Source organism: Mesoplodon mirus (genome assembly GCF_964341445.2).
Source record: "Mesoplodon mirus genome assembly, chromosome: 12".
NCBI lineage: Eukaryota > Metazoa > Chordata > Mammalia > Artiodactyla > Ziphiidae > Mesoplodon > Mesoplodon mirus.
In genome coordinates, this window is record NC_138988.1 from 24,579,546 (window position 1) to 24,600,988 (window position 21,443).

The 21,443-nt window shown below is 37.8% G+C and overlaps 1 protein-coding gene across 1 annotated transcript in view; it reads left to right on the forward strand.

Moving 5' to 3' along the window:
• Positions 1 to 21,443, forward strand: part of MAGI1 (membrane associated guanylate kinase, WW and PDZ domain containing 1) — a 620,740-nt gene that overhangs the window by 504,222 nt on the left and 95,075 nt on the right. Inside the window, exons 6-10 of the mRNA XM_082637692.1 lie at positions 4,687 to 4,690; positions 8,589 to 8,778; positions 12,921 to 12,956; positions 18,118 to 18,175; positions 21,133 to 21,230. Coding sequence (XP_082493818.1) covers positions 4,687 to 4,690; positions 8,589 to 8,778; positions 12,921 to 12,956; positions 18,118 to 18,175; positions 21,133 to 21,230 — 386 coding nt within the window. The remainder of the gene's footprint in view (positions 1 to 4,686; positions 4,691 to 8,588; positions 8,779 to 12,920; positions 12,957 to 18,117; positions 18,176 to 21,132; positions 21,231 to 21,443) is intronic.

Here is a 21,443-nt window from a genome sequence, read left to right on the forward strand (position 1 = left end):
AAAAGGATTGATCATGTGCTGATGGTCTTCTCTCATACAATTTAACAAGCCTTGTACAAAAAAGCAATTAGCATAACATCCTAATCATTGAAACTGAAGAGCTGGAGGAAGCATAAGATTAATAATTTCCCTAAAGAGTTAGACAACTAAACTATGGTGTATATATAAATTATGGTATTATATATGAAGAATATATCTAGCCGCTTAGAATATATAAATCCTTTGCTTATTTTTTCTTAATTGGGTTGTAGTTTCCTTTTTTTTTTGAGTTTTAAGAGTTCTTCGTATATTCTGGATACAATTCCTTTATTATATTTGTGATTTGCAAACATTTTGTCCAAGTCTGGCTTTTCTTTTCATTGTCTTAACTGTGTCTTTTGAAGAGCCAGAGTTCTTAATTTTTATGAAGTCTAATTTATCACTTTTTTTTTCCCTTGTGGACTGTGTTTTTAGTGTAGAAGCTAAGAAATCTTTGCCTAACTCAAAGTCAAAATGCAGTCTTTTTCTGCTATATTTCTTTAGAAGTTGTATAGTTTACATTTAGGTCTATGATCCATTTTAAGTTAATTTTTTTACGTGGTGCAAGGTATAAGGATTGAAGTTTGAGAATATAAAGATGTGAAAAGTCTTTCAAAATTAAAAACTTAATATTATATAGTTAAATATTTAACAAATAACTGTACTGGAAAGGAAAAAATTACATAAAACTGAAACCATTCTAGAAAATCTAAGATAATATAATTTCTTAACCAATACTCAATTTTTTAAATGTTGTACTTTGGCTCTATTGTTGAGATTCCCTATTAAGATTCACCATAGTTTTATGTACCACTAAAAAAGAAAAACAAAATGATCAGTTAAACTATAAAATAATTAAAAACATAGGTAAGTCTGTTCTTCTCAAATACTGCGTGTTGGCCAAAAAGTTCATTTGGGTTTTTCCATAAGATGTTACAGAAAAACCGGAAAGAACTTTTTTGGCCAACCCAATAGATTAATGTTGAAGATCTGCTGTTCAGGGAACAATAACAAAGGACATTTTTGAACAACATATGAAGTATCGCACCTTTGTAAAATATATGGGTATATACACATATCTGCTGTGTTAATATATGTGTATATTTGTTTTCCATGAATATGTAGATATAGTTCTAGAAACTATAGAAAAATAGTGTAGTGTGTAGAAAAATTCTGCAAGTATCTATTAACACTTGAGTTTGAATTAAGTAAGGAATTTAAAGAATTTATTTTCTTAACTACATTATACATGTCTGTGGGGTTTGAATATATATTTCCACTCAAATAATATTCTAGCATGTATTTTGTAATTAGAAGAATCAGCAAGGGTAAGAAAGTATAATTTTCCTAAGGACATGGGAGTGAGGGAAAAGGCTTGGGTCTCGTAACACCCTCTTTCAGAACTAACCTAGGAAATTGGAGATGAGTGAACTATACCTCCTGGGTTATTTTCCAACCAGAAGGAGGGGACAGTCCATATTTCTGTCTTCATGTTCATGACAAATGCTTATTGCAGACAGGGGTGGATGATGAAGTCTTTTCCTGGGAGTTAGGTAAATATAGTGGTTAAGAGCTCCCCTAAAAACTTATGTTGTTTCTACCCCTTACTATTTGTATGATCTTGGGAACTTGAGTTTGCCTCTCTGCATCTCAGTTTTCCCTGTGTGTAGAAGGACATGAATGTTGTGGATCATGCCTACCCTGTCAGATTTTCGTGAGAGTTAGATGAGGTAATGGATGTAAAGCGTGGGCTAGTATTAATTACTGAACATTATTGTTACTGTTACCATTTTTATCATCATCATTTGGTTACCACAGAGGAGTTTAAATGTTATAAAAATGGATGTCACCTATAAGCTGAGAATTTTTTACTTAGCTTTTGCAATAAATTGCCTTTAAAGTTATGTCCATTAGTAAGGAAAAATTATGTTGAGCAAAGGAAAATATAACAGAGGAATTCCTAATACAGAGTGATATGTGAAACTCAAATATTTAGAAAAGAATGTATCGATAGGGGCTTCCCTGGTGGCCCAGTGGTTAAGTATCTGCCTGCCAATGCATTGGACACAGGTTCGGGCCCTGGTCTGGGAAGATCCCACATGCCACGGAGCAACTAAGCCCGTGTGCCACAACTACTGAGCCTGCGCTCTAGAGCCTATGAGCCACAACTACCGAGCCCTCGTGCCACAACTACTGAAGCCTGCACACTGCAACTACTGAAGCCTGTGCACCTAGAGCCCATGCTCTGCAACAGGAGAAGCCACCGCAATGAGACACCCATGCACCGCACACTGCAACGAAGGGTAGCCCCTGCTCACCACAACTAGAGAAAACCTGCACGCAGCAGCGAAGACCCAACGCAGCCAAAAATTAAAAATAAATAAAATAAATTTATTAACAAAAAAGAATATCAATAGTTTTGCTCAAGACTGACTTGATGAATTTGAAAAAAGAAAGTTGGTTATTTTGATGGTTAGTGAGGACTGTGCTTAGTAAAAATGGTTAGTAATGACCCAAGACTGTGGCTGATTTATAGGAGAGTACAGTGATTTGCTTACTTTTCATAACCTAATTTAGCTTTTAACCAATGCCAGGCCAATCTTCATTGGCCTAATGTTTAATAGAAAATTTATGCAAAAGTATGGCTTATTATGACAACTCTGTGATTTGGTCTGCAGCTATCAAATTCTGTAGATATTAAATTATTAGATACACACCATTTTTATTTTAGCTTAAATTATATATCCTGATTAATGAGTTTTCGGGTGTCCTTCATTCTGAGGAACTTCATCTTAGAGTATCTTACATTGAATAGCAAGTTAAATTTCTATAGAATCAGATCTACCTTGTTTTACATATATGTGTCTATGTTAGCTTTACAGTTTATGGGAAATCTAAGAAATACCGGAATTTAAGAACATTAAAAAAGTAAGCATGGACTTACAAACTCTGGATATTATAAAGAAAACAGACATAAGAAGACTTCGAAAGGAGATAAAAATAAGGCAGACTGGCTGGGGAACTTGGGATCACAGAAATGACAGGTGGTGAGTTCCCTGAGTTTTCGTTTACCTCATATAACCCAGACTTGGAGCTGAAGAAGCCAGTAACTCAGAAACACCAACAAGTGGAGACCAAAAAACAAAGCCCTCATAAAAGCCTACTCTCTCTAGCCAGAGGATCAGGAAGGGGTGTCCTGCAAGGCAGGAAGCTTTTATTGAATAACTGCTGGGCTTCAGCCAACAAGACACAAAAGCCTGTGCTCCCACCTCTACCAGCAAAGATCAGTGAGAAGCCTAGTCCTCTGTCCTTCACAGGATGTAACTAGGATCTCAAACCTCCCTGCAAGTGTGGTGTCCAAAAAGGCTCAGAAGATAACTGGGACTTTGTAGCCAGGCAGTAATGAGCAGTCCCCCTTTCTTCATCTAAGTTCAATGGAGACCATGTTGGGGGAGCCTGGATGCCCATCCTGACATGGCAGTAACAAGGCAGCCTCTCTCCCCACTGGGATAATGGCAGAGGAGGTTTGGTGAAGAGTCAGCATTTTTGCCACCAGTGGTAAAGTAGCCCCCAGCCTCCTCAGAGAGTTAGTGGGAACAGTAATAAGGCACTCCTACCCCTCCCAGCCAAGCTGGTGTCAGAAGAGGCCTAGTGTGGAGCTGAAACTCCCATCTCTACCCAGTAGTAACAAGGAACTCCTCACCCTCTTGGGTGGGGTACAGCCAAAGCAGTGATGAGAGGTAAATTTATAGCACTACACATACATATTAGAAAAGAGGAAAAGTCTCTAATCAACAATCTGAGCACCCAATTTAAGAGCTTAGAGAAGAAAAGCAAATTAAATGAAATAAGTGGAAGGAAATAATAAAGGGCAGAAATTAATGAAATCAAAAGCAAAAACAGCAGAGATAATCAATGAAACAACCAGCTGATTCTTCAAAAAGATTAATAAAATTGAAGAACCTCTAGCAAGATTGACAAAGAAAAAATTAGAGAAGGTGTGAATTACCAATATTAAAATTTAAACAAAGAATCACTGCAGACCCTGTAGACATCAGAAAGGTGCGAAAATGCTGTCAGAAAGTGTGGACATATAAATTTGACAACTTAGATGAAATAGACCAAATTCTTTGAGAAGCACTATCTACCACAACTCATCCAATATGGAATAAGTAATTTAAATAGCCCTAATGAATTTATAATTTAAAAACTCTTGAAAAAGAAAGTTCTAGAAACCAGATGGTTTCACTGGAGAACCATTCAAAGAAGAATTAAATTTCTACATAATTTCTTCCTGAAAATAGAAGAGGAGGAACACTTCCCAATTATGTTTAAGAAGCTAGTATTACATTGTTACCAAAATCAAACAAGGATAGTCCACAAAAAAAAAACAAAACGACAACTGCAGAGCAATATCCTCTTGAATATAGATGCAAAAACCTATAACAAAATATTAGCAAATAGTAACCAATAATACAGAAAAAGGATTATACACCATGCCCAAGTGGGAATTATTCCAGGGATACAAGACTGGTTCAGTATTTGAAAAATTAATCAATGTAATCCACCATATTAAGACCCCAGTAAAGAAAAAAAAAATCACATGCTCTTTTTCATTGACGCAAAGTATTTGACAGAATTCACTCATTCGTGATAAAAATTTCTCAGGAAAGTAAGAACATAGGGGAATTTCTTGACTTCGTAAAGCACATCTATAAAAAACCTACAGCTAACATTATACTTAATGGTGAAAGACAAAAAACTTTCCCTGCAAGATGGGGAATAAGCCAAGGATATTATCTCTTACCACTCTTATGCAACATTTTACTGTAATTCTAGCCCTAAATAAAAGGAAAGAAAAGACACACAGATTGATTATCTATCTAGAATATCACCAGAAATGTACAAGACAGTTCTAGAATAAATGAGTTCAGCAAGATAAAAGATAAGCATACAAACATCAGTTGTATATCTATATACTAACAATGAACAAGCAGACAACAAAATTCAAAAGAAAATATAATTCACATTTACTTTAAAAAATGCCACTTAGGTATAAATCTAATGAAACATGTATAGGATTTTGTATGCTGTAAACTACAAAATACTGATGAAAGAAATCAAAGAAAGTCTAAATAAATGGAGAGACCTCCTCTATTCATGGATTGAAAGACTCAGAATTGGTATAGTAAAGATGTCAGTTCTCCCCAAATATGCATACAGGTTTAATATAAATCCTGTGGAAATCTCAGTGAGGCTTTTTGTTAGTATAGACACGTTTATTCTAAAATTTACACAGAAAGGCAAAGGAACTAGAATAGGTAAAACAGTTTTGGAAAAGAAGAATGAAGTCACAGTAATCAGTCTGCCCTATATCAAGCCTTATTATATAGCCACAGTAATAAAAGCTGTGTGGTATTGATGAAGAAATAGACACATAGATCAATGGAACCCAGAAACAGACCCACAAATGTGTCCAACCAATTTTCAACAAAGAATGCAAAAGCAATTCAATGTAAGGAAGATAGCCTTTTCAATAAAATGGTACTGGAGCAAGTGTATAGCCAGAAGCAAATAAATTAACCTCAACCTAAACCTCATGCCTTAGGAAAAAAAAATGATAATAACTCAGAATAGATAATCATAAAGTACAAAATGTAAAGTAATAGAACTTTTGGGGGGAAAAAAACATAGAAAATCTTTGAGACCTAGTAATAGGCAAGGGCTTCTTTGACTTGACGTCAAAAACATGATCCTAGGGCTTCCCTGGTGGCGCAGTGGTTGAGAGTCCGCCTGCCGATGCAGGGGACATGGGTTCGTGCCCCGGTCCGGGAAGATCCCACATGCCGCAGAGCGGCTGGGCCCGTGAGCCATAGCCACTGAGCCTGGTGTCCAGAGCCTGTGCTCCGCAATGGGAGAGGCCACAACAGTGAGCAGGCCCGCGTACAGCAAAAAAAAAAAAAAAAAAAAAAAACATGATCCTAAAAGGAATAATTGATCAATTCAGCTTCATCAAAATGAAAACTTTTGCTTTGCAGAAGACTGTTAAGAAAACGAAAAGACAAACTACAGACAGGGAGAAAATATTTATAAACCCCACATCTCAAAATGGACTGGTATCTAGAATATATAAAGAACTCTCAAAACTCAACAGTTAAAAAAAAAAATCCAGTTAGAAAATAAACTAAAGACATGAACAGACATTTTACTAAAGAAGATATATGGGTGGCAAATAGGTACATGAAAAGATGTTCAACATCATTAGCCATTAGAGAAATGCAAATTAAAACCACAAAGATATCATAGGTATATATATAGCTATTAGGATGGCTAAAATAAAAAATAGTAACAGGGCCTCCCTGGTGGCGCAGTGGTTGAGAGTCCGCCTGCCGATGCAGGGGACACGGGTTCGTGCCCCGGTCTGGGAGGATCCCATATGCCGCGGAGCGGCTGGGCCCGTGAGCCATGGCCGCTGGGCCTGTGCATCCGGAGCCTGTGCTCCGCAACGGGGGAGGCCACAACAGTGAGAGGCCCGCATACCGCAAAAAAAAAAAAAAAAAAAAAAATAGTAACAACACTAAATGATGGTGAAGATGCAGAGAAACTATATCACTCACACGTGGCTTGTGGGTAAGTAAAATTGTGTGGTATTCCAGAAAACAGTTTGGCAGTTTCTTAAACTAAACATTGCAATTACCATACGACCCAGCCATTGCACATTTGTCCAGAAGAGTGAACACTTATATTCACACAAAAGCTTGTGCAGAAATGTTTATAGTACATTTATTCCAAATAACCAAAAACTGGAAGCCACCCAGATGTCCTTCAGTGGTTAAAGTGTAGTACATTCATGCCATGGAATACTACTCAGCAGTAAAAAGAATTAATCTCGAGGAGAATTATGCTGAATGAAAAATGCAAATCCCAAAAGATTACATACTGTATGATTTCATTTATATAACATTTTTGATATGACAGAAGTATGGACGTGGAGAACAGATTAGTGGTTGCCAGGGATTAAAAATGGGTTTCGAAGGGAGGGATTGTAAGGCAACCGGGTGTGGCTATCAAAGGGCAACATGAGAGATCCTGTGATGATGGAAATGTTCCATATATTGACTGGCTGTCAGTATCCTGGTTGTGACTTTGTACTATAGTTTTGCAAGATGTTACCCTTGGTGGCATCTGGGTAAGGGGGGATGTGGAATCTCTCTTTGTTTGTTCTCATAACTGCATGTGAATCTACAATTATCTTGAGATAAAAAAGTGTTTTTTAAAATATCACACATAATCTTCCCTCCCATCAGTGACCATTTTTGCACTCTACTATGTAGGAATAGTGCAGACCATGGGTTCTAATGCGGGACTCCCTGGGTTTGATTTCATGCATCAATAGGGTGTCCTTGGGCAGGTTTCTTCACATCTTTGTCCTCAGTTTTCCCATGTGGAGAATGGGGAGTAATCACTTTAATACTAACAATGCTCCTCTCATAGAGTTCTTGTAAGGATTAAGTAAATTGTAATTTATATGTAAATGACATAACAGATTATGATAGTTCTAAGAGGACAAATAAGTGCTGTTGGTGATCCTAGTTGTAACTGTATTAACTTTCATTTGTTTTTTCTTCTAACGCAGTTGAGATAATGTCTGTAGACATTTGCACATTGTTTTTCACTTAAGCCTCAGTTTTTCCCCAACAATTAATAAGATTTGAATCTAAAATTAAAAACTGTGATAATTTTTTCAATGTATTTACAACCAAAACTTCAGACTTTAGATTACTACCTAAAAAAAAAATTTTTTTTTTTTTTTAATTTTCTATGTTTCGTTTCTGGTTTGCAGCTTGAACTACTGGACTTGTAGTTCTTTGCTCCTCTTATTTAGTTTGCATAGAGGGGACTGGTTGCTCAAGCAGAATTTTGTCCCAGATATGCTTCTGGTCAATCCTCCCAGTCATTCTCCTGACATTTCTCACATGACTGAAGGGCAACAGTGTCTATTGAAACACTTCCTCTCTGGTTGGGCTAGACCCTCCAGAAGGAAGTGGGGTGACATGTGCAGCTTTTCCAAGCTTCTCCTTGGTCTCGGTTTGATTTGTGATAGGTAATTCGGGGTTGCCTTCACTATGTCTGAAGCATAATTTAGGATACTGTGATGAATGATATGTCATAGCAGCTTCATGCCACTTGCATAAATTGAGGTAGTTTCACACAGTCATGGGGATTCTTATGTAATATAACGAGTGAAATAGCAGCCTTCTTTGTGAATTCCAGCATCCAACGTTTAAGTCATAGACAAATTGAAAATAAATTGGAATGCGCTCTTTGACAAATGTGAAGACTAAAATAAGCCCAGACAAGAGTAGGCCGTATAGACAAGGGGTATGATTTCGAGCTCAGTTTTCAAAAATAAAGCTGGTATTACATTTTAAGCTTTCCATGATGGAATGGTGATGTCTTAGGGTAAGGAAGCAGCCTCCCTAAGACCCTCTTCAAGCCATTTCATAATTCCAAACCGGGGCTCTCTTCTGGCCTCGGTTTGCTGTTAGACAGTATCTTTTCTTTGGTAGAAGAGAGTAAATGTTCAAGACTGTTTAAATCTTCTGTCATTGAGCTTTTTCCTTTTTTTTTTTTTTTCTTTTCAAACATATTTCTTGTTTTTGTTTCTGGATTTCAGCCATAACACAAAAACAACATCTTGGTTAGACCCTCGGTGCCTGAACAAGCAGCAGAAGCCTCTGGAAGAGTGTGAAGATGATGGTAAGGAGCTAGGAAGGTCTGGGTTTAAGGGACTTGTTCACACATGCAAATTTTAAAGCGTTGTTGCAAGGTCAACCGGGTTTCTAACAATGGGTTTTTGAAAGGTAATCCAGTTTCTAGTAAGTGAACTATGGTTTCCCAAAGCAGGAGAGAAATCAGCAAAATTGCTTTCAAAGAACGATTTGTTTAAACATAAAGGCCTCCTCAGTTCTCTGTTAGAAACAGAACTTTAGCACAGTCACAAACTATTCAAATGTAGATGCAACCTGTGCCTTCAGGAACTTGGAGACAATTCTAGAAAGTCTCTAGGAATTTAGAAACCAAAGATCTGATCACTTACTTATTGGACGCTAATCATATATTGTGACAGTCTTAGAGAAAAAAAAAAAGCAGGAACTTTTCTTGAACTCTTCATACTTCATTATTTGATTATTTCTCCAGGTTCAGCATAAAGAAAGCAGATTTTGTTGTGATTGGGAATCTGTGTGTGACTTAGAGTATATCCTAAATATAAGAAAGTCTATTCTTCCACAAAAGAGACTGAGCCCCACTCTCCCTGTTAATTAAAAGAAAAAAGAATCAATTGTCTATAAGAGTTACTATCATGAAAAAGAAAAGTTTATTTCAAGGCTTTGGTATTTCTGATTATTTTTGCAAAAGGAAAAAAAAATTAAGATGGAACAAATGTGTTCCCTTTCAGTCTATCGTAAGTTCTACCAAAATTGCTTTTTGACATGGACAAATTAGAAGGGAAATGGCTTGCTTTGCTACTCATTATTGATTTCTGGCATTTGAATTAGTAGTATAATTTTGAATACACATTTTACTTAAGACAGTGAAACTTTATTAATTTATCCTATGGGGCAGAATTGTTGTCCGTATAAATTTGAGGTTTGTTTGAAAATGTAAGCCCGTAAAATATGATCCTGTCAAAACCTTACACTCCAGAATATATGTGGATTGCAGTTTACATGAAATGAACATAGAATTGCATATTCATGTTTAGCTGGGTGACTTCAACTGGAAATACAAATCCTTCTGACTGAGGAGGCATAGCTGAGAGGCTCATTTTATTTTGGTTGCTGAGTCCTGAAGAAGAAACGGAACAGGCGTGGGAGCTGCATTATTTTGCATGCTTAAGGATAATGGACTGTCCTGATTATTCACATATTCTATTTAATATATAATACAGAGGTGACCAGTTTTCAAAGTTCAGAACATAAAATACATCCAACCATAAAACTTCTCATAACAAAATTTAATCTTTATTTGATGCCTGATGATTTTGAAGCCATTTTTAGGCCCTCTTATTACCATCAGATCTTCAATGTCAGTATCCATTATAATTATACTGGGAATGTATGAAAATGCCTGTTAATATAATTTTATAGATAACAGAAGGCTCCAGTGGCTTTTACTGAGAAAAATGGAGTAAAAGTATTGAGTAGAATTACTGAGTGTTTTTATTAACAGTGCTGGTCATTTTTAGTTCTTAGAATTCATTGTCATTGGTGTTAATGTTATTCCCTTTGGAACAAGTATGTATTCATACCAAATGCTTAGTAATTGTCCATTCACCATTAGAATTCATAGATTCTTTTTCTGCTAGAAACTATATGTATGTCTGTGTGCCTTTATACACAAATGTTATAAGTATATAACCAGATTATACCACAATGGCAAGTATCAGTTCCCATATTTGCCTTTTCTCTTGCCAGTTACCACAAAGCTGCCTTGTATTGTTTTTTATATCATGACACAAAGAAGAATCACATTGTTGGTCACCATATTGTTCCTGTGTTTCTTTCTATTCTCTGTAGGTCACATGCATATCAAATGTAACAGTATGGCATCATACTTATTGTAAAAATGTTCTATTTTCTGTTTCCTATCTCGAAAAAGTCAGAAACTAGTTTGGATTTTGATCTTCAATGTATAACTCCTGTTGTTATTTCTGTGTTTTAGTAGTTCACTTAGAGGCCTTCTGCCTTGCCTTTGAGCTCCAGGACAGTATTTTAATCTTTAACAACACTGTTTGTCTCAAAGAGACTTAAAACTCATTCTGATTAAAACCCAGCTAATGATTCCACCTCCACCCCAAATCTGGTCTTCTGTAAGTATTCCCTATCTCAGTGGAGGGTAAATTCATACATACTTAAGAGTCCCTCATGACGTTTTAGTTTTCTTAACACCCACTTCTAACCCATGTACTACCAGTTGAGTTCACCTTGGCTCCCACATGTCTCTGGAATCCATTCTCCATTTTCTTCACTATCTCTGCCATGCTGGTAAAGGTCATGCTCATCTTCCACCCAGACTCTTGCCCACTCTCCTTCTTGCACCGTACTCAGAGCAGTTTTTTAAAATGTCTTTGTGTTATCACCACTGCCTCAAGCCCTGTTTAATGGCTCTGGTCTGTTCAGTAAATGCCAAGTCCATAGCTTGTGTCTCAAAGCTCTCTGTGGTTCATTCTCTAAGCTTGTCTGACTCTCATTCCAACCCGTTCTCTGTCCTTCATCCCCACAAGTCCTCATCGAGCTGCTGCTCCGTGATCGTTAGATGTGCAGTTCTCCCTTCTCAGAATACTCTTACATCCCACAAATAATTATTGAATGCCTTCTCTATGTCCAGTGCATTCTGGGAATTTCAGATGTATCACTGAACACAATAAACAAGAAGCCCTGCTCTTGCAGAGCTTAAATTCTAGTCATTTTTCACTCTAAGTCTTTTCATTAAATTTTGCATAACCTTCACATTACAGCTCAGGGACTCTGCCCCTGACTTTGCCCCCAGATATGATTAGGTCAGTCTATTATCTTAACTTCAGAGAACTTATCACAGTTTTAATTTAATTTTTATCTATGTGAGCTTTGGCCATGTTTCCTTTCCCAGAAGGATAGAGATGTGCCTGATTGTGCTCATTTCGATGTCGCTGTCACCTGGCATAGTGACTGGCACATAGTAGTTCTCATTAAAGATTTTTTGAGGAAATGAATGAGTGCCCCCAAAGATATTTTAAATAATATCCAAAAGGCCATTTTCTTGAACGATTATATGTAAATAAGATTCCCTTCTTAGGAAACAATACCAGTGTCAACCTTATTGTTGGCAGTTGGAGAGTTTTTAAATCAAGAGTTTACAAGGTGTGTAGGGCCACGTTGGTGACTCAAGTCAATAATCGATTCATTTGTTCATACATTCATTGATCCATTTGAGAAATATTTGGTACCTATTATGTATCAAAAACTTCAGTGGGCACTGAACATATTGCAGTAGTGAAAACAGGCTTGATCCCTGTGTTTGTGGAGCTTAGAGTGGAGGGGATAGCCACCCGCTGTGTAGCTGGAGTGACTGTCTATGACATGATGTGTTGTGTGCTGTCCTGTGTTCTCTTCGCAGTCAAAATAAAATGCTTTACTGACAGCCAGAGACGGTCAAGAATGGAGAGGATCTTGACTTGTTTTGCTCACTGACATTACAGAGAACATTTTCATTCTATTATTTCTGAGCTGTTTGATTTAGAAATCTTATACAAAGTAAGCTCCGTCTCCCACTGCTCCTTTTGGGGCAGCCTTCAAGCCTCACTTCCCCCATGTATATCATCCTGACATAGTTCATTTTTCTAACTCCTTTTGAAAGACGATGGAGTGTAGCTCACCTTAGAACGTATATTCTCAATTTGACCTCGCCTTCCGTTTTTCAGGCAGTGGTATTACTTATACATTAAGTAATTTTGCCTCGCTAATTAGAAGATTATTGAAGGATTAAAAGGACTAATATTGAAAGGTCTAACAGCTTTGTTTGCTTGAAATAAGACCTGTAATAAGTGACTTCCCACGTAAGAACGTTGAAACCGCAAAGGTGTTTGTCATCTTTTACAACCAATCAAACCCTATTTTGCCATGCAAGGAAATGAGGCCTATAATTATGTCGCCAATATCAGCTCCTCCCGTTTTGTGATTTACACTGAGGTCTGGAGTTGAGTAGTCAAGCCAATGAAATAAGCCACAATGCAGGTAAGGACAAAACAAAGTGATGTGTTTGCTGCTGTTTTTCTTGAGGGGAGTTTCTTTTCTTGGTGCTGGTGTCTGAATTTTTCTTTCTCTCTTTTCTGTCTCATTCCTGCTATTCCTTTGGAGAAGAAGGGATCCATACGGAGGAGCTGGACAGTGAACTAGGTAAACCCTCCCAGCCTGCATGACTTGCCCTGGATGCTTTGGTCCCCAGTGACTTGCTTAATCCCTCTGTTTCTTTAGTTTGCACTTCTCCAGTTATGATTTTCATTCCGACTTAGCCACGAAAGGTCAATCGTATACAACCCATGTGTCTGACTGCAGACATCACACAGAGTTGTAATAAATTGTGTCTACAAAGAAGTCTGAGGGAATTGGGACTAGAATGAGAGTTAGCAGATCAGTGCCAGATACTCTCGTAAAGTGAGGAGTAAGAAAAAACAGGGATAGATGCCTGCCATGTCCCTTGAACTCTCCTGTAATCTATCTCGGGCTCATTTCTTTATTTATTTGGTGTGGGTGGCTTTCTCCATGGGGAATACAGAAAAGCAAAACAAAAATCTTCCAGACTAGCTGAAAGATCTTAGTGGGAGTAACAGCAGTACAACAATTCCACTGATTAACTGAATGGGTACTAAGTCCTAGTATTATATTGTTATTCAGTCACAGGCTACATGTTGACTTTGTAACCATAGTGAATGGCTTGAAAACCGGATGCTGGGCTTATGTGTGTCATTTTTCTCAGAGTGTGTATGTCAATGGAAATCAAGTCTTGATTAGTCCAAGCTCTTGCAGTTCAGAAATAATTTACATTAGCAGATAATGCCGAACTCTTTTATCTTTGCTCTTGGAATATATTGAATTATATTCCCTGCTAAGTTAAATGTTTTATGTTCAGCTTTTTTTTTTTTAAAATAAATTTAATTATTTATTTATTTATATTTTTGTCTGTGTTGGGTCTTTGTTGCTGTGCACGGGCTTTCTCTAGTTGCGGCAAGCGGGGGTTACCCTTCGTTGCGGTGCATGGGCTTCTCATTGCAGTGGCTTCTCTTCTTGCAGAGCGCAGGCTCTAGGCAAGCGGGCTTCAGTAGTTGTGGCACGTGGGTCAGTAGCTGTGGTTTGCGGGCTCTAGAGCGCAGGCTCAGTAGTTGTGGTGCACGGACTTAGTTGCTCCACGGCGTGTGGGATCTTCCCAGGCCAGGGCTCGAACCTGTGTCCCCTGCATTGGCAGGCGGATGCTCAACCACTGTGCCACCAAGGAAGTCCCAAAAGATCTATTTTTAAAGACGTATAATAAATTGTCCTGTGGTCATTGTGGTAGGAATGACTTGAGATTCAACGTGCGTAACAGAACAAGTTGAAACTCATTTTATAAATTAAAAAAAAAAGTATCAATCCAGTGATATTAGATAAAATCATTGAAAAAGACAGAACTAGCTTTTGCAGATGAAAAATGAGTGCCTCGATCCTTTGTGGAACCAATTTAAACTACTCTGGCCACCTGACTAATGTGTGTGAGTGCCCACCACTGTGTGTGGGCAGTTGGTGAGATAATTCCACTGTGCATAGGGGCACAGCCTTATTTGCTTCTGTGGAAGCTTGAATGTTGAAGTTTTCAGTAAAGAATCAACTGTCTTCTTTTCTCATGTATCTGTAACATTGTGGAAACTTTCCTGTGCTGTTAAACACTCTACAAAGTAAGTTTTACTGGCTTACTTACCTTCTTACCTTCTCATGGTCAGAGCCACAGTTCTGGGAGATGGTTTGGTGAAGTGGGAGCTGTCTCTGGGTTCAGGGCAGGTTGCCTAGGCTCATACCTGGGTTCCGCCACTTATTGGCTCTGTGACCTTGGGCAAGTCATTCACCTTCCCTTAGCTTCCTGTTCCTTACCTGTAAAGAGGGGCTGAAAGAGGAGCTTTCACTGGGCTTAAGAGGAGACTTAATAATAATGTGTCTTAATATTTGTCCCTGTGATCAGCACATGTTGTTTTTGCCAGTTTTCTGATTTAGTAGCTAATTCTTTCTTGTTGGACTTTTCAGTGTTTCCTTATGATCCTTTTTGTGTTTAATATGGGGCAGGAGAGCAACATGTATACAATAGAAATGGCCCAAATGTGTCCTTGTTCACAGACACGCACACACACACACACACACACACACAGTTTTTCCTTGCATTCACTTCAGATTCCTTTGACAAGCTCACTGCCCATTTTCTTAATAAGAGGATCCTAATTGCAAACAATAGCAACTGTCAGGTTTTCAATGAACAGTACGATTCCAGATGTGACAAGGAAACCCTCTCTATAATCTGCCTCTGAGAGGCAGGGGCAGTAGGTTTGGGTGTTGGACACAGATCATTCGATTGCAGAATTGTCATTTCTGAACTCTGTTGTCTGGGCTGGGTCACTAGCTCCATTATGCACTTTGGTTTTGCAGAATTTACCACATCTTCTGCAGTAATCTCCCCAGAATGAAAAAGCACTTGAAGAACCTTCTTTTCGAATTACAGAGTATTCATGTGCTACAACCAGCTAGGAGGGGAAGAGACAGGGAGATGAGGTCCCCTCCCAGTCAACACTGAATTACAGTGTAGAACCATATCTCTGACTGTGAACATGACTTTCAGTCTGTGTGCTGACACAACTCTTGGAACATTTATCTGCTCCATATTCACTTACATGGCGATGATTAGTACAACATGAGATTTTTAGTGGTAGGAACGACAAGCAAGCAGGCCATATAGATTTGTCTAGTTCCTTTTGGGCTTTCCTAGAACAGTTGCCATTAGCTGAGCTTAGGTGCCAGGTGCTGTGTAAAAGGTTTTACAAACATCCTTATTTAGTCTACAGTTGACCTTTGAGGTAAATCCAGGACCATGATGTGGTTTCGAGATGTTAAGTAACTAGCCAAACACTAGACTGATGAAACACTAGGGCTAAGAGGGAAGAGATATGGGGATATATGTATACGTATAGGTGATTCACTTTGTTATAAAGCAGAAACTAACACACCATTGTAAAGCAATTATACTCTAATAAAAATGTTAAAAAAAAAACAAAAACAAAAACATCAGGGCTAAGGTTCAAACCAAGATCTAGACAATTCCAAAAGGGTCTGAGCCACCTGAAATCTCGGTGACATCTTGTACAGACTGTTGTGAGGTCTGACAGTTGTTAGACATGGGGGCGTGGCTCTCTATGTATCTTTAGAGTAGTTTAGAAAAAAAAATTTGTAACGCCATAATTTTCTGGGCTTCAGGATTTTCTGCCATTTTCAACTTTTTAGAACCAAATGGCACATTGGAAGACAAACATCTTCTGTTTTTAAATCGATGACCCATTTCTATTTTAAGCTTTCAGAGACTAATTCCTATTATTAAGTTAATCACCATATGGGAAGTGAGAAATCTATCTTTTCAATTTTAAATGAGTTTTAGCTTGAAAAACTGGAACATTTCTGGAGTTTGCTAATCTGTCCCAGAAGATGTGTTTAAATTTACAAACGTCCAGAAATACCAGTTGACCAACCTCATGTCTCAACTCTAGTATGTAAATTGTTGAGTAGGTGACAGGACAAAGTCAGAGGTGGCTTCTTATCTTGTAACCTCCTTGGACCTCCATCAAAGCACTTACCGTGTGATGTGTGAATTGTCTGCCCAGCCGGTGCACTTGTAATTATCTTTGTGTACCTGGCACCTAGCATACCTTCAGGCAGACAGTAGGCACTAAATAAATGTTTGACAAATAATGGAATGAATTGAATTCTTAATTTTTTCCCCTATTTTATCTAAAGATAATCAGGCCCTATATTAAGGTTGCAGATTTTGAAAACAAGTTTGGTTAAACATGATGTGGTCCTCTCACACCCACTCACTCTCTGCCCCATGGCAGCACAAGCATATGCGTGGGCACCAATTTGCATTTTTCTAATCTTCTGATTTCCCAACTCTTTGGAATTGTTCTCCTGGTTCGCTTGCATTTAAATGGTAATTTCCAGCATTGTAAGGGGAAACCATTTCCCAGGCATTTGATTTGCATCAGTCCTCAAGACGCTGTGTATAAAAATGCCAAGTTATATCAACATCTGCACGTTGGCCCTGCCTTGCATTTTAGTAGCTTATGTCTCCCAGAATTCAAAGACTTCCTTAAAACCTGCTAAGTGTTTTGTTTTGTTTTGTTTTGTTTTGTTTAAAAAAAGGAAGCAAAGGGGGAACCTGTCTCTTTGTTTGAAAACAAATAACATGTGGAGCAAAAACCATGAAATTAATGTCTCTTGATGTGCAGCCAAATCTGAGCAAAACATGAACTTTAAGTAATTAGCCTCTGTGTGTGTGTATGTATGTGTGTATGTGCACGTGCACATGACTCCATTTCTTACCTTGAACCAAAAAAAAGAAAGAAATTTAAGGAGAATTGCTGCTCTGCCTGAAGAATTGTTTAATGACGCAAAATACAATGTAGTTGCTTCTCTCGCCAAATTATCTGGTGCAGTGGGCTTTTTCACAGTAGGTTCTTATTATGACAGAACCCACTATTACCTAGTTAATGAAGTTGCAACCTTTGATATGAAACCTTATGAAGTTCGGTAGAGCACAGCTGAGTTTTCAGAAAGGCACACATATCCCCCAATGGCATTTTACCACCACATTTAAAGGAATAAAGTCTACCCCCTTAGGTAGTGAGTCTTGGAGAGCAGGACCTGTGTTTCTGCTTTCATAGGCACAGCCCCGGTGAAGATGGGCCTGTCCAGATATAGCAATTGATAGATGTGTGCAATTCAAAAATCCAACTCCAGGTGGCTATTTTTATTTACTTGGTAGCATTTTAATTAGGAACAAGGAGAAAATAAGATGCAAATTTTAATTTATTCCAGGGAGAGCAGAAACGGCACTGTTGTATTGAAAATGAAAGGAAACATTCATCCATTTTTGCTTGTGTGATAAGGTAGTCTAGCAATAAAATGAGAAAACAGCAAATATTTAAAATAGGAAATAGGCGTTCGAGGCAAAACTTAACTATATTTCCATTAAAATCTCATTTAATAGTTGATTTAGAATGAAGGCACCTGAGACGGCATTTTATTAAGTTTCATTTGCTTGTGCAAAATATCAGTAAAGAATTGCTCTTCATGTAGAAAAATACACCAATAAAATAATTCTCACTCTTTTTTTTTTTTTTTTTTTTTTTTTAGTTAGGATACACAGTTTTAATTGGATTTAAGGCATTATTTTATGAGTCTTTCTTTTTTTGCCTAACCCAGTTGTTGAAAATCCTTAGGCTTTTCAAGCATATGCTCTTCTTGCTCTAAATGTTCTTTTCTTTTTCAGAACTGCCTGCTGGTTGGGAAAAGATTGATGACCCTGTCTATGGTATCTACTATGTAGAGTAAGTGCCCGTTAAAACACATTTGAGTTTGCACCCTTCTGTAATTATTTACATTTATGCTGAACAGAGTTTGCCATTGTGATAAGGTACAAACAGAATAATAATAGTAACATAATACTAATTTTATAATGAAAAAGTATTCAGCAAATCTAATGATGATAAATTATATTATAAAATTCATGAGGGCAGTATTCATGTCTTCTGTTTATCACTGTATTACCAAAGCCCAACACAGTCCTGGCCTATGGTAGGTACTGAATAATAAGTATTAGTTGAATGAATGAGAAAAGCAAGGAGTCAGTACACTGAGTATGGGTTGTTTATCTTCAGGAAAAGAATCAGTTTTGCCTATTTCTTGCCCTGCTTAAGTCTGAAGTTCTCAGTAATCATTTATTTATTCATTCAGACTTTCCAGAAGGGTCAGACAGATCTAAATAATATATGAAATGCTGCCACAATTAAGAAGGAAATTGAGAACTAGCCTAAGTGGCAAGACTGTATAAGCCTCTTTGCCTTTACCATACCTGTGGCTCCTGTGTTCCATTTCTAAGAGTCTCAAACCCTCATCACTACCTCTTTACCATGTACCTTATTCTAGCAAGAGGCATACACTTGGTCCTTTCATCACGACTATATATTGGTAGGATGATACTCAAAGAAAATAAAAGAAACTTAACTCGGTAAACATTGAAAAATGTTTTATATCATTTCCTCTGAGAAAGATGAGTAATAAATAATAAAAGATCTTACAAAAGAAACACATGCCATATAAATGTTCTGTCATCAAAATCCTACCTGTCACAATGAAGATAACTTGGAACGCTTTCTATCACTCATGCTGCGGGCAATGAAAAGTTATTCATATAATACCCTGGTGATAGAAACATATGATGCAACAATGCCAGGCCATAAAATGCTCAGCATCTTATTGTAAAAAATTACGAGTTCAATATAGCAAGTGTCTTTGGTCAGTACTCACATTGCCACCTCTTTACCTAACAGAAAGATTGGGGATTGGGGGCATTAGAAAGGCAAACTTGAATGTCATTTGCAGCAACATGATGCATCTAGAGATTATCATGCTAAGTGAAGTAAGTCAGAAAGAGAAAGACAAATACCATATGATATTACTTATACGTGGAATCTAAAATATGACACAAATGAACCTACCTATGAAACAGAAACAGAATCACAGTCATAGAAGAGTGGTGGTTACCAAGGGGGAGGGGATTGGGGGAGGGATGTAGTGGGAGGTTGGGGTGAGCAGATGTAGCCTTTTACATATGGAATGGATAGCAGCAAAGTCCTACTGTGTGGCACAGAGAACTATGTTCAGTATCCTGTGATAAACCATGATGGAAAAGAACATTTTTTTAAAAAAAGAATGTGTGTGTGTGTATGTGTGTGTGTGTGTGTGTATATATATATAAAAAACCAAATCACTTTGCTGTACAGCAGTAATTAACACAACATTGTAAATCAACTATACTTCAATAAAAATTTTTTTAATTTTAAAAAATTTAAAAGAAAAAAAAAGGTGATCTTAGTCATTTCTCTGACCCTCATAAAATTCCTCTGTGTGCCCTACAGATCATTTTTCTCAAGATATACAGTGGGGCTCCTGTCTAATTGGGGCTTGTTTTGAGTTCTCCCTCAAATAATTTGTGCATCAAAAGAGAAAAAGAATAGATGACTACAGCTTTGATGGATAAAGAGACTTGGAGTGAGGGGCGAGTTGTTACCTTACCATACATTTCTCCTCCCTGTCTTCTCAGATCCATGTGCCTGTGAATGTTAGACTATATCTTAGCATGAAATTGCCTACCAGAATTAGGAAATAAACAAGTAGTCCTATAATAGGAGTTAAGGGTAGTCGGTCTATCCACCCTACTTGACAAGCCTGTCTTTAAAAAATAAAGCCTGGCTTGAAAAAATATTTTGAGTTCTAAATAGTCACATAATAGGAATATTTTCAAAATTCTTATGAAGTATGATTTTGATGAAGGAAAAAAGATAGGAATATGTTTATGCTTGTGTGTCTGTGTGTTTGTGTACTATGTGTGTATGTACATATACATACACTAAATAAGGCGATGGCAAAAAATATGCATTTGGATTTATATATATGTTTGTGTGTGTGTATGTGTGTATTTTTATCTTGCCTTGGCCTTATTAGTTTTGGAGCCATCTGAAGTATCTGGGTCTTTGTCACTTTGAACACATCACATTTGCTTAGGTTAGCTGCATTTGGAGTCTTTTTGCCTAAGGCTTATCCTTTGAATCCTGACTCCATGCCTATTGATCAGAATAGTTGACAGATGTTGGTAGAGTCCTTCTTTTAACTTGATCGTTTGGGAAATGCTTATGCTTCCGTGAACTCTATTGTAGAAAGTTACGCAGAATTTCTGGCATTACTTATTACAGACAACACCACATCTTCACTTTAATCTCCTTTTAAAACAATTCTATAATCGACTTCTTGTTGAATTAAAGAAACACCCTCCTGTCACGTGATTCCTTAGGCATTTGGCAGAGTCAGTAGTTATAATCCTGGGACTTGAAAGCAGGCCAGTCTAAGCTTGAATCCTCTTTACTGTTGACTAGTTCTGTTTTGTTAGGTGAGCTGTTTCTTAACTGCTCAGAAACTTCCTTTCCTTATCCATAAAATAAGAATAAAAATAGGACCTCTATCCTAGCATTTATTGAAGATTTTTAAAATAAAATGCATGTAAAGCTGGTAGCACAGTGCTTGGTACAAATAAGCAGTCAGTATATGGAAACCATTCATTTTTCTTTTTATTTTATTGTATCTTCCTAACTGTGCTTTTTGACATAAGATGCTCAACATCTCAGACCACCTGCTTTGCTCAGGTCTAATCAGGGGACTTGGACTGATTGGCTTTTTGCTTGTGGGATGCAATGTTTCCTAACTGAATGCAATCTGCCTTCTGCTCCAGCCACATCAACAGGAAGACACAATATGAGAACCCGGTTCTAGAAGCCAAACGGAAGAAGCAGCTGGAGCAACAGCAGCAGCAGCAGCAGCAGCCAGAAGGTTCGCTTTCCCGGGATCTGTGGGCCAAGGAGCTCCGGGCAAAGCCTGGGCGCTGACACCCCCGTGTGGTCAGAACTGGCCACGAGCATCACGTCCTTTGCGGTGCTGGGGACTTGATGTCCTGGAAGGGTGGGGAGTAATGCAGAGCCTCTGCTAGATTCCATACCCTGAACCTGGACAGCTAAAGTGGGGGGCCCAGTTTAAAAGCACCCA